Genomic DNA, 13,341 nt, shown 5'->3' with positions numbered 1-13,341 from the left:
ATAAATAAAGGGCTCCCCTTTATCCTATACCTAATCAAGGGCTTCTCAACATCACATCACAAGATAGTGGGGAAGGAATTGGGTGAGAGCAACTGGAGTCCATCCTGCCTGGGGTTCTCTGCTCATTCAAAAGAGACTCTCCTCCCCACACCCCACCTAGGGAAAGGTCCAGGGTAAGGAACTAAGCAATGGGAGAAAGGGAGCTAGAGAATCTCCACTCTCAAGATGACAATGAAAGGGAAAATTGTGAGAGAAGGACTGGGGAAAACTGGTCTCTAGACAAGTGACAGTCACAGGAATCTGCAGACGTCAGACATCGCCATAGGAGGGAGCCCAGGAAAGTGCTGGCCCAATCCTTGCTTAATTCAACCTCCAGAAAAGACTTGGGATGAGGTTTTCCAGATGGATTTGGGGACGCTGCGGACAGGGGGCTAACAGAACTTGACTGCCCCGGCCCGAAGAGGCAACGTGAATTTCAAAATCACAAAACGACAAGCCGGACAGGAACCCAGGCTTCCTCTCTGTTCACAAGGCGTTTTGTGGCCTGGCAAGTTCTATTTCTCAGGGAAAGGACTCGTCTATCTAGTCCAGGAGTAGATGGAAGTGGCATAGGGTCTGTCTTGACCTTGAGATGAGGTAGCCCTAGAGATTCCCTACTTTTCAGTAATTCCCTCGCTTCTCTATGGGAAAGTCCTTCCTTCCGTCTAACCTTCATCTCTCCTGCTGTGTCTTCAACCCATCGTTGGTTAACTCTCCTCCCAATCCCTTACCCTCGAGCAGGTTGGAAGCCCCTACTCACCCCTTCCCTAGCCCTCCCTCTCTTTCCTCGAGGCCCCCCCAAATTCCCTCGCACTTTTTCTGGTCCCTTCAGGCCCCACCTATCCTACCCCCCCTTACACACCTCCGTCAGAAAGGCAGCCAATGGCTATTTGCCTAATTTGCATAGCGGAGCGGGGGAGCAGGGAAGAGAAGGGGGTGGGGCCAAGCGACCTCTTAAATCAAAGTTGGGAGGCGAGGACTGGGCAGAGGGGATGCCAAGTGCCCAGGCAGGGGCTGGGGGGAGGGGGTCGGGGGGCGGGCTCAGAGGACAGTGGGGCCCGACCGGACACGGCCCTGAGCTCTCTCCCTCCGTCCCTCCGTCCCTCCATTCCCTCATTCCTCCTTCCCTCTCTCTTCTGCACAGCATCCTCCGCAAGCCCTCCCTGCCCGGGGGTCCTCTCTCCCCAATCTGACTTTAATTACTCATTCATTTAATTGTCTCCCTCCTTGCGGGGCAGCCCCAGAACTTTCCCTTCCTGCAGAGCAAATTAGGGGATTTGCTCGGCGTTTTTAGGAAGGGGGGACAAGGGTTCTTCTTGGGTCGGTTGGGGGGGGGTCAGGAAGAAGAGACTATAGGACCCTCAGGGAGGGTCTCTTTCACGGCCTCGGCCTCCCTCGCCTCTACCCCGACCCTTCTGCCCGGCCTTTGCCCTCCGCCCCCGCGACCCCCTTCACGCAGCGCCCCAGCTGCGGGACCGCGACCATGACCGAAATGAGCGAGAAGGAAAATGAGCCCGAGGACGCTGCCACTCAGCCCTCCCCTGGGACTGCTTGCACGCTGCAGGAAACCAAGGTAACTTGGGGAGGGGTCCCGAGTTGCTCCTTTCCCGCCCTGCGGCTCTCCCCGCCTCAGCCCGCGGTCCCCGCCTCCGTCCTACCCTCTCCTTGGCCCGGGCTTGTCCGGTCCCCGCACTGCCGCGATACGGCCGACACGCACGGGCGGCCGGGGCCGGGAGCGGGTCGCGACGGCGCGCCCCCTCCCCCAGCCCCGTGAGGCGGGCGCTGTCCAGCACAATCTGGGAAGCTCTCCGCCTCGGGAGGACGGGGCTGGGAGCGGGCGGGGCGGGGAGGGAGTAACTGACCGCGCGCGCGCGCCCGCGCGCACACACACACACACACACACACACACACACACACACACGTGTGCGCGCGCTCCCGCGCAGACACACGGAGCCCGGGGCGGCCGCCGGGAGGCGGCAACTCCCCTTTGTCCGAGGGGACCGACGCAGAGCCGGGGGAGCGGCGGCGCGCGCGCGCGTTTGCGCAGCGCCGGGCGGCCGGGGTGGGGGTCGCCGCGTCCCCGGGCCTGAGTGCGGGGCCTGGGACCGCCCCCTCTCTGTCCGGCTGCAGTCCCGGGAGAGCGCGCCCCGGAGGGAGGCTGCGGGGGGTCCCGGGCTCGGGTCCCGCGGCCGGGCTCCGGGGGCTGCGGCAGCCGCTGTTCTCTGGGGGAGCGGGCAGGAAGGGTGAGGGGTACGGGGCCGCCGCTCCCGCCCGCCCCCCCTTTCCCCCTCGGGAGGGAGGCCGGGAAGGCGCGTAGTTAGCGCCGTGATTAACCCTCATGGTTCTGCGTTATTACTCGCGGGAATTGCCGGCCAGTTGAACAATGAGCGAGTCACGGCCCAGGGAAGGAGGGCGGGGTCCGCGGGAGCTGAGACTGGGTCCCGGGAGGTCGCTCCGCGTCGAAGCTCCCGGCCCAGAGCCGCGGAAATTTAGCCGCAGGGACGCCCTGACAGCGCTTGGACGGAAATCCCGAGCAGAGTAGCGATGCTCGGCTTAAGCGACTCCTCTGGCCCACGAGCCCCGCTTCTTTCCGCCTGCGTGTGTAAGCGTCTGGGCCCCCCAGCTTCAGTTCCCCCAGACTCCTCTTGGGGTCTGTCGGAGTACTGAGGGAAGGGAGGGAGAAAAGAAATCGGGGAAAGCGCCGGAGGAAAGAGGGGAGGGTGCCTGATGCCTTGGATCCCCGCCCTGGATCCTGAAGTCCACCCTGGGGGGGGGGGGTAACTCTTTACCTGAACATCTTATCGCCTCTCTTCAACCCCCCCTCTACACCGCCCCCCGAGAGGTTAATTCAAGGTCAAAGTCATCCAGAGCTAAGTGCACTTAGGGGAGGCAGGCAATGTCAGTTGGCTGAGAACGGAGAGACCCCCCCCAAGAACCAGGAGCACCCTAAATTAGTGAGCCAGGGGGACCTGTGTCCAGGCCTCCCAGCTCTTAGAGCCCCCCATATCTTTGCTTTCTTATCCATCTCCAAACCCCATCTCCAGGGGTGGAGATTGGTAACCCACCACTCTAACAAAGGGTTAACTCAGCCTGGGGAGAGATAGATGGCTATTAGATTGGAGATATTGGGAAAAGGGTCAATTCCGCTATTAAAATATTTGTGAGAGCATCTTAGAGATGAAGGGAATAAACCTGGGGAGGAGGGAGGAGGGATAGATAAATTCAATCAGAGGTAATACACCAGGGTACCAATCCTCTCCTCCAGCCCACCCCCCTCTCTCATTCTCCTCCCTAATCACCTGGGAGATACCCATTCACAGGTACTCTGTCTCACCAAATCTCAGAGTACTTCTTTGTGGCCATCACCCAGTTCCAGCCATTTTCCCTCATCTAGAATGTCTCCCCACTCCCCTCCTTTCTCTCAGCAACCCTGGGGCTGGGGTGGGCGGGGATGCTCCTGCAGTATCAGTGCTACCTCAGCAAGTTGGCTAACCTGCAAGCTCAGCTTAGGGGGAGGGGAGGGAGAAGAGTCAGCCGATTCAGGCTATTATCCTTCCCCCCCCTCCCATCCTAAGGATCCTTCCGAAAATAGTTCTGCCTCGGGATAGGGAGAAGGTCTAGAGGTCCGGTCCCGGCAATGTTCCCTTCCCCCATCTTGTCTCTGAGGCTGCCTCCTCCAGGCCCCTCCTCTCATCTCATTACTCTAGTGAAAGACCCTAGTGAAAGTCATGAGAAGATCGTGCTTATCATCACCTTTTACTATGATTGCCCAAGATAAATAATCCTTCTTCCTTAGTGGAAGTGGGCAAAGAGGATAGAGAAAATTACTAAAATTTGCCCTCCAAATATTTGTCCCAATCTAGCCTTGAGAGAGTGGGCGATGACTTGAGAGAGGACCATAAAAGGCTCATTTATGTCCCTAGGGGAAGAGGGTCTGGTTACTGCCCACGATGCTCTTTTTTCATGTCTGGTACTTGGAGTTATGCAGGTACAACAGAGGGGGCTGAGTAACTGGCAGACACTGATGCAAATATTTAAAGTCCTATTTGTCATCAATTCATGGTCCACATAGGTACAAAGTACCAACCTGGGCATCTTTTCCCTGGGCAATCCCCCAGATGATAGACCTAACCCATGGTGATTTCCCACCTACCCAGTTTGCCCTGTCAATCTGCCCACTTAGGGCTGGTGTGAGTTTCAGACATGTCTCCTCTTCTTATTCTCACTCCTAGAGCCACGCAGTTGAAAAAGGAACTTGCCTTCCACATGGGACATCCCCACCCCCTCACCCCACCATCCTTTGGCTCCATCCTTCTCAGGGAAAGGGGACCCTTCTATGCCAGCACACCATCTGAGTCAGCTGGCACCGGTGCCCACTGCCGCCTACCCCACAGCTGCTTCGTGCCCTTTCAGGAACTGGGGAAAGGGGAGGAGTGCCTCAGATGGTAAAAGAAAGAGATGGACAGGGAGATGTGAAAAAGGAAAGAGGTGGAAAGAGCCCTATGCTGGGATTTGGGAGGATGAGGCTCTTCCCTGAGCTGCATACTGAGTGATTTGAAGTAGTAATCAAAATGATGGTAAGCATCTATAATGATCAGCATCGAAGGTTTGCAAAGGGCTTTTTAGTTATGATCTCACTGATCTACTTCCCCATAATGAACCTCAGTTTCCTCCTCTGGGAAAAAAAAGTCTATATGATCTATAAGCTCTCTAAGAGGCAGCTTAGTATAGTGAAAAGAACATCTGGCTTTGAAGTCAAGGGACCTGGGCTCCAGTTCCAACTCTTACTATCTTGTGACGTTGACCAGTTAAATTAATCTCTCTCTAGGCTTGGTTACCTCATCTGTGAAAAGAAAGAACTGAATTATCCGGCAGCTGAAATCCCTTCAGCCTGAAGGTCTTTGCTCATGTCAAGTCTTAACATTTTACACTTCTCTTTTCTAAGATCTCTTCCAGCTCTCACAGTCTGTGATCTATGGCCAGTTCCAGCTCTCACATCTCTACTGGTCTCAGCCTGGAAGGGTGGAGTGGGTGGGCAGAAGAAGCAGACCAGCTATTTTCAGTCCTCTGGTCACTTGGTTGGAAAGAGCCTGGGAAATGCTTGAAAGGTTCCAAGATGCCTGATAGGCAGGTCTGCCAACTCCTTCAAAGTAGCCTCTCCCCCATGCTAGGGATCAGGTCCAAGGGGCAGTAAGGGGACAAAAGAAACAAGTTTTGACCTTATGCCTCTTGGCTGCCTTTACTCAAAGCTTCTACCCTCCTGCCTCTCCATGGTGAAAGGAAGAGAGGAGAAAGTGCTTTTATGGCAATAGGGATGTGGTGAGTCACATCCAGATATGTCATTCCCACCTAGACTGGACTGAAAATATGGGTCTTGCTTTGGAACCCAAAAAATGCCTGTTTGGGCAATGGGATCAGATGCTTCTGGAGCTGGCGGGCACTAGTCCAACTGACAGAGAGGCTGCCTCCTGCCCTCCAGCAAATCCACTCTGCATTGGGTTGCCATCAGTTCCTCCCTGAGAGTCATAAGGCATGAGCTGCCTCCTCATCTCAATGGCCCTTCTTCCTGCTCCCCCTGGGAGACGGTGCCAATGGTCTGGAATTGGGACAGTCCCTTCCAGAAAAGGAATATTTTGTTCAGGAAGCTTTCCTCCAGGGACCAGGAAGAAGCAACTTCTGACAGAATTGTCCTAGGGGCAGAAGGAGCTGGGCACAAGCGCCAGGGTTGGGAGTGACAAGTCACTTTCTCCCTCTTTGCCTCAGGGCTTAGCTTGACAAGCAAGACATATGGTGAAATTCCAGGATAATTCAGAACAATTATGGACATAAAAATTGGGTACACCAGTTCCTCCAAAAAATTCCAAGGCATGAGGAAGAGGGACTCTCAAGCATTCTTGGGCATCTCACCAGAAAAAGGTCCTAGGGCTTAAGATGATCTCAGATGGTTCCATATACTGCTACTACCCTATCCCATTTCCACCGGAACCTTGGGGACCCCAGACTCTATTATCTACCTTGTCTGAAACCTGTAGAGGGAGAGACCAACAGTGCTCTCCAGGAAGCCAGGATTTGGAAGATGTTTCCTTGATCCAGTAAAGCCGGCCACTGGGGAAGCCAGACATCCTGCCGAGCTCAGGCTCCACAGTTGGCAGACCTGGATCCATCATGTACATCTTCCTAGACCCCCACCTTTACTTCCTGTTGTTCTCCAGAGTCTGGGATGGCAGGAGAAGCTGTGTCTGTGTTCTCTGAACCAGCAGCTGCATCTACTCCTTCTCTGGCAGGGCTGGGAGGTTGGCAGCTGGGGTGCCTTATGCTGTCCAGCTCTTCATCTGGGAGCCTTGGCCAAGGGTTACACAGACTCTGTGCCCATTTCCTCAGTCTGCTGCTTCCTTCTCCATGAGCTCTCTGGACAGACTGAATCTGCAGAGCATTGCCAGGAATGGGACTGTGAGATAGATATAGGACAGTGAGGGTTCTGGACTTCTCACTAGGAGTGGGAGGGAAATAAAGGATAACTTTCTGGTTGTTGATGCTGGAAGGGAGGAATGTGTGGAATCGTGAGCTTTGAAAATCAACTGGGTTTAGAACGCCAGGTCCTGATCTAGAACCTACAACATCAGGTCCTGATCTAGAAGCTATCTGCCTTCTTTTCTTGGGACTTTATCAGCCTAGACAGGTGAGGAAACTGAGACAAATCAGGTTAAGTGACTTGCCCAGGGTCACACAGCTAGTACGTGTCTCAGTTCTTCCTGATTCCAAACCCTGTGCACTATCCACTGTGCTACCCTGTGACATTGATTGGGATTACCCATTTGGGTTTTGGTGCTTTTGGTTACGGAAAGTGTTACTAAATATAGTATATATATATATATATATATATATATATATATATATATATGTATATATGTGTGTATAGAGACAGAGACAGATAGAGATAAAGAAGCAGAGAGAGAGAGAAGAGAGAGGGAGAGGAGAGAGAAAGAGAGAGAGAGAGAGAAGGAGGAAGGGAAAAAGGGAAGGAGAGAGAGGGAGGGTGAGAGGGAGAAAATGAGAGAGAGAGACAGACAGAGAGAGAAGGAGGGAGGGTGGGAGGGAGAAAACGAGAGAGAATGAGAGAGAGAGAGAAGGAGGGAGGGAGAGAAAGGGAGAGTGGGAGGGTGAAAACGAGAGAATGAGAGAGAGAGACAGAGAGATAGAGGAGAAAGAGAAGGGGAGAGACAGAGACAGAGACAGAGACACTACTCTTCTATGGGCTTTAGTTCCCTATGACCATGGACTCCTCTCTTTCAGCTTCAACGTTTCAAGCGTTCCCTGTCCCTTAAGACCATCCTTCGAAGCAAAAGTGTGGAGAATTTCTTCCTTCGCTCAGGCACTGAACTCAAGTGCCCAACGGAGGTGCTGCTGACCCCCCCAACCCCATTACCACCCCCCTCACCTCCACCTGTGTCAACTGACCCAGGCCTACCCACCTCTGCCCGTTCCCCTTGTCCAGTCCCACGTTCTTTGGCACCTCTCAAGCCCTTGAGGACCCACAGCTTCCAAGATCATGTCTTCAAACGTGCCAGCCCCTGTGAGCTCTGCCACCAGGTTATTGTGGGTAGGTGTCTGAGCCCTGAGGTGGGCGTAGGTGGGAGTGCCAAGGTGACATGGGGGGGGAGGGGGCACAGCATGGATCTGTCTGTTTTTTTATACCCAATTCTCCCTGGCCCTCCAATGCCAACATTACCTGTATGGGACACTGGTGGGGAATTCTTTCCCTATTTTGCAGAGTTATTCTCTATAATGTTAACTTTGGTCCCAAGTAGCTCATAGATACGTTCCATCCACCTGGGAGGACAGACATGAAAAGAAGCTTCCTTTTGCCAATTCCTCGGAACTTTATTTCCATCTCCCTCCCAGCTCCCTGAACCCTTCCTCCACTCCCAACCGGTGTGTGCATGGAGGGAGAGGAGGGGGAGAGACCTTCTTCCTTGTCCTCCAGACTCCAAATTACTCTCTAGGCAACTCCAAGCAGGGCTTACGATGTAAGACATGCAAAGCCAGCGTCCACCTCTGGTGCTCTGAGGAAATCTCCCACCAGCAGTGCCCAGGCAAAACGGTGAGCCTCGCCCATCTAGATGTTTTCCAGGGGGCTGCTGCCACATGCCCGCCGGTGCCTTGGACAGTACTGCTTCTCCCCCCTCTGAAAAGAGCTGATTCCTTGCAGTAGCAGACACAAGGAGATCAGGCTCTCGGAAAGCCCTCGTTACGGCACTGACACCTCCCTGCTCTTTCCTCCCCTAGTCCACCTCTTTCCGACGTAACTTCAGCTCCCCTCTCCTGGTGCATGAGCCACCCCCAGCCTGTACCCGGGAGTCTCCACCAGCTGGTAAGGAAGCCTCCGATTCCCATCCCCCCCCGACATCAGTGAGCCAAGCTGCCTCAAACTCAGGTTGGGAGACTGGGGGCTGGCAGCTGTGGCACCTTATGCTGTCCAGCTCTTCATCCAGGATGTGGGGTCACTGCCTCGGGAACAGTGGCCGCTGGCACTGCCCACCCAGAGCACTGGGCCAGCTTTTTAAAAAGTGCCCATGGGTCTAGAGTTTAGGGGAGTGGTTCTCAAATTATGGTCCAGAGAATCCCAGGGGTTCTCTGAAATCCTTTCAGAGAGTCTACAAATTCAAAGTTATTTTTTATTTCTAATATGGTGAATTACTATTAAAATAATCCATAAAACAAAAACTCTTTGGGCAGATCCTAAATAATTGTTAACAGTATAAAGATACTGAGAACAAACGTTTGAAAATCACTGGTTTAGGGAATAAGATTCCCAGGTTTCTGAAGGTGCAGCCTTTGTAGGTGCCAGTGGGAAGGTGGATCCTGTTTATGAGACCCTCCGCTATGGTACCTCCTTGGCATTGATGAACCGGTCGAGCTTCAGCAGCACCTCGGAGTCCCCTACCCGAAGCCTGGTACAGACTTTGACCCAGGGATGGGGGGGAAGCCCGATGGGGAAGAGGGACGGGGGAGGAGGTCCACTGGGGGCTGGAAGGCACACGGAAAAGAGGGGGAGAGCGGGAGAACCTGGGGAAGGGATCGGGGTTGGGAGACTCTAGGGAAGGAAGGATAAGGACCCAGTGAGGGCCGGAGATTGCACCTCAGCTGAATTGTCTGTTTCCCAGAGTGAGCGTGATGAATTGGCAGAGGATGGAGAAGGTAGCATCCGTAGCTCAGAGGAGGGTACCAGTGACAGTGGTGAGTGTGAAGAGGGCACTCAGTGCCAGAGGTGGGCCTGCCCAACTCCCAAGCCCTTACACCCTCCCCTTCCACTCTTACAGTCTTCACATCACCGCCTGAGAATGAAGTGCCAGGCCCTGAGGAGAAAAGCCCCGGGCAGCAGCAGGTAAGGCCCCGTGCCCTTGGGGAGGGATAGGGGCAGGGAGCAGTGCCAGGGTAGGGACATCTGAAGGCCGAGGGGGTGGGACAGGTGATGTCTGATTCCTTTTTAACTCTAAAATGTCAGACCTTGGTCACTAATTCACTGCACGCCCCTAAGCAAGCACCTTCCCTTTTGGGGGCCTCTGCAAAATGGGTAGAGTCCCTTCTAGTTCTGACTCGGTGCAGTTCTAACAGATGTTCCCTGGGAAATGCCGGATCCCTGCTCTGAGGGTCCCTCTCTCTCCCATGACCCCCCAGGCTTCCAAGGGCACCATTCGGAAGGACGTGGGCCCCATGTATTCCTATGTCGCTCTCTACAAGTTCTTGCCTCAGGAGCATAATGACCTGGCCTTGCAGTAAGTGTCTTCCCCTTCCCGGCCCAGGACTGGCTTTCCCTGATTGGGGCCTGTTGCTCTTGGCGGTACCAAGGCACGGACAGTGCCTCCAGGAGGCCGAACAAGCTCCGTCCTTGGGGAGGGCGGGTGGGCCACAGCTGGGTCTGGGCAGGGACCGCCCTGAGTCTGTGCTTCCCCCAGGCCCGGAGATCGCATCATGCTGGTGGATGACTCCAACGAGGACTGGTGGAAGGTGAGTAGGCCCCTTGGCAGCGGGGAAGGGGATGTTGGAGGTGGGGAGATCGTTATGCTCTTCTCCAAGCCCAGCCTGGGGGGAATGGAACTGTCTCTGACAGAGCCCCCTGCAGCAGACACCCTCTGCTGGATCAGCTTCGGGCAGCGCCCGCCTGGCAGCCAGACCCAATTAGGCTCCACTCCCACCCACCCCCCAGCCTGGCGTCTCCCACCCTCCCAAGAACCAGCCACTTCTTCTCCCTTCTGGGAAGCCCTCCTGCCCACTCCTGCCTCAAGCACCAAAGCAGCCAAAGTTTATTTAGAAAATAAAAGGGAAGCGTGAGCTCCCCCGGAGCCCCGGGCTTGGTGCCCCGGGATGGAGACTCCCAAGGAGAGCTGGAGGCCGGCTGACCGGGCGGGAGCAGAGGGGGCTGAAGCTCTGCCCCCACCAACCTGGCCGAACTTGTCCCGCAGGGCAAGATCGGGGACCGCGTTGGCTTCTTCCCCGCCAATTTCGTGCAGCGCGTGAGGCCGGGAGAAAGTGTATGGCGGTGCTGCCAGCCCTTTTCTGGGAATAAGGAGCAGGGCTACATGAGCCTCAAGGAGAGCCAGGCAAGTGGTCTCCCCAGGCTGAAAAAGGGAGGGAGGGCAGGAGTGAGCTCAGGGGGCCAGCAAGGGAATTCTACCAGCCCAACACAAGAAGGGCACCTGGCGGGCCCACAACAGAACTCCTGCCTCAAAGACTGGGGGAGGGAGGAAGCAGAGGAAAACAGTGGCATTCTGGGAGCCAGGGCAGGGAGGGAAGAGGTAGCCCCAGAAGTAACCAGCAGGGGAAAGGGGGGGGTATCTATACTTATCCAGGCTCTGTCCCCGCCAGGGCCTTGCCAGTTCAGCGGTCAGTGCCCCCCCCCACCTGGCTGGTCCTGGACACTCAGCAGGAAAGGGGTGTCTATACTTATCTGGGCTCTGTCCCCACCAGGGCCTTGCCAGTGCAGTGGGCAGTGCTCCCCTGTGTGGCTGGTCCTGGACACTCAGCCCTACCCCTTTCTTGCTCAGATCTGTGTGGGCGTGGGCAGAAGCAAGGATGCTGAGGGCTACATTCGAGTCAGTAGCGGCAAGAAGAGGGGCCTGGTACCCGCCGACGCTCTGACCGAGATCTGAAATTGGGCATGGAAGGCACAGAAGAAATGAGTGCCCATGCCCCTGCCCCTGGAGATGGCCCAGACACCGGCTCTGCCCCCTTGTTCCCAGGGAATGGAGCAGGGTCTCCTTACCCGCCTCCTTGCTCACTTGCTGCCACGCTGCTGGGCACCCCCTGACAGACACGGAAGCTCCATGATGACGAAGGTGTTGTTTTTCCTCTGGGGACCCTCTGGAGGGCAAGTTAAGGGTGGGGATCAGCTACCACAGGCAGGTCTGGCCCATGCCGAGGTGCCAACTCCTGTGCCCACCAGTGCCCTGCTGCCACAATGAATCGAGCTCTGGGCAGATCTGCCTCCAGGGCTTGCCGTGGCTTCTCCCCAGAACTCTACCTTCCCAGTTGTTGCATGCCTTGTGCCGCCTTCTTCCTCAGCCCAGGCTATATATGTCTTTCTGTCTGTCCATTGGGCGTGGGGGAGGTCTCAAGGGAGGGAAAATGTCCCCTTTCCCCGAGGCCCTCTCAATGCCTGCTCCCCCTCAGGGTTTAAAAGGGGTGGGAGATATGGGAGGGCCTTTTCTGCTTCTGTGGTTCTGACTGCTGCCTCCCCAATATCACCATCCCTCTCTAGCTCAATTCTCAGGAAAGTTTCACTGGTCTCTCCCATAACTTGCAACCTGGGCTGGCAGAGGAGAGGAGGGATCAAGGAGAAAGGACAGGGATTGTTTTCTTATTTGGGGGGAGAGAGAATCATGGCCAGGACAACCACAATGGAGTCTTTCTCCATTCCACCCCTACCCCCCTTACAGTTGGGGAAAGAATAGTCCAACTGGGATGTGAACTCCATCCAGGGCCAGAGCATCCAAGAACTGTCCCCCTAAAGCCACAGCCACCCCAGTGAAAAGAAATCCCCCTGAAGTCAGGAGTTCAAATCTGCCCTCAGACACTTAACCCTTCCTGGCTGTGTGACCCTGGGCAAGTCACTTAACCCCGACTGCCTCAGCAAAAAAAAAGAAAGAAAAGAAATCCGGATGTAGCAAGAAGAGTGAGCCATGCAAGATTGTTCCTAACTGGGGATGTTTCTGGAGCAGTCAGGTCCATGTGAATCTACCTGTTGTCTGGGGCCTGACTTCCAGAAACTACCCAGGTCAGGAAGCTGACTCCAAGCAGTTTTGTTTTCCTGCCCCCTTTTGTTCTCGCCGCCCCCCCCCCCTTCCATGATCTGGACAGCCCTGGAAGAGCTGGAAAAATCCTCTCACTAGATTAAGCCCAGGTCACAGCAGGGGCAGACACAGAGAGCAGGACGGCACTTTAAAAATAGTCCTGTCCTAGGACCAGGTTTCAGGTTTTTCCACCCCTTTTCAAGACCCCTGTATTTCAGGAGCCATTCTCTGATTATCCCTGCTGAATCCTTTGCAGGCCCCTGGGGTAGGGATGGAGAACTGGAGACAAGTTGAAACCCCCGAGGAAGGGAGGGAGGGTGAACGTCCCAGCCTGGAGGAGACAGACTGTAAGGTCTCCCTTGGGAAGATGGCTCCTTGTTGGTCCAAACCCCCAGCCCCCACCATGCCAGCCAATGCCTCCCCTACTCTGGGCACAGACCCCCCCCCAGGCCCTTGCCTCCCCCTCTGCCGTTTCCACACTCGGGGTGGGCAGAGGCTGACACCACACTGCCCTGTCTGCTGCCACGAGGCTGCCCCAGCAGTACCCCTTGGGGCAGGCCCGATGCCCACTGTACATAGAGGCTGCATGACGGGTCAGGCTCGGCGCTGCCGGGCCCCTAGACCCACCAAATAAATGTTCCCCTGACCCAGAGGGGCCTCTGGTGTTTCTGATTGGTTGAGTGGGAGCGGAACTGGGATGGAAAGGAGGAGGTGGCATCTGAGGGAAGGTGGTCAGATATACAGTGAGAGGAGAAGCAGAGAGGCAGGGAGGAGGCGGAAGAAGAGGGGCTGGGTGCAGGAGCAGCACTGGGGCAGAGAGGTGGGATGGGGAGAGAAGGGGAGGGATAACACACCCGAGGGATGCTCTCTCATATCTTCCCCTGCCTGCCGGACCCTAACCTCTCCCAGAAAAAGAAGGACACAGAGTATTAGTGAGGACCTCGGGCAGGGGCCAGAGGCGGAGAATGGAGTGAGGGGGTATGGGAAAATGGGAATTTTGTCAGGCAGCTAG

The 13,341-nt window shown here is 55.5% G+C and overlaps 1 protein-coding gene across 2 annotated transcripts; it reads left to right on the top strand.

Moving 5' to 3' along the window:
* The first annotated feature begins 990 nt into the window (after positions 1–990).
* On the top strand, positions 991–13,004 carry STAC2 (SH3 and cysteine rich domain 2). Of its 2 annotated transcripts, none has more exons than XM_031966178.1 (11): positions 991–1,612; positions 7,333–7,639; positions 8,043–8,140; positions 8,326–8,410; positions 8,881–8,993; positions 9,204–9,276; positions 9,360–9,424; positions 9,718–9,815; positions 9,996–10,047; positions 10,503–10,640; positions 11,085–13,004. In XM_031966178.1, the coding sequence occupies exons 1-11, from the start codon at positions 1,523–1,525 to the stop codon at positions 11,187–11,189; spliced, it is 1,224 nt and encodes a 407-aa protein (XP_031822038.1). In that variant the 5' UTR covers positions 991–1,522; the 3' UTR covers positions 11,190–13,004. The 2 variants fall into 2 exon arrangements, with proteins under 2 accessions (XP_031822038.1, XP_023358143.1); XM_023502375.2 differs by lacking the exon at positions 991–1,612 and adding an exon at positions 3,835–4,616.
* Positions 13,005–13,341: the final 337 nt, after the last annotated feature.

The sequence above is a fragment of the Sarcophilus harrisii genome, chromosome 4 (genome assembly GCF_902635505.1).
Source record: "Sarcophilus harrisii chromosome 4, mSarHar1.11, whole genome shotgun sequence".
NCBI classification, from domain to species: Eukaryota; Metazoa; Chordata; class Mammalia; order Dasyuromorphia; family Dasyuridae; genus Sarcophilus; species Sarcophilus harrisii.
Note: the sequence above shows the minus strand (reverse complement) of the source record. Positions and strands in the feature narration are given on the sequence as shown.

What these genes read in the sequence shown, in the direction of transcription:
- STAC2 (XM_031966178.1), top strand. Translation starts at nt 1,523, where the DNA reads ATGACCGAAATGAGCGAGAAGGAAAATGAGCCCGAGGACGCTGCCACT. An exon ending in CTGCCACCAGGTTATTGTGG is followed by an intron (nt 7,640 to 8,042) that starts GTAGGTGTCTGA and finishes ATTACTCTCTAG; the next exon opens with GCAACTCCAAGCAGGGCTTA. An exon ending in GGAGGGTACCAGTGACAGTG is followed by an intron (nt 9,277 to 9,359) that starts GTGAGTGTGAAG and finishes CCACTCTTACAG; the next exon opens with TCTTCACATCACCGCCTGAG.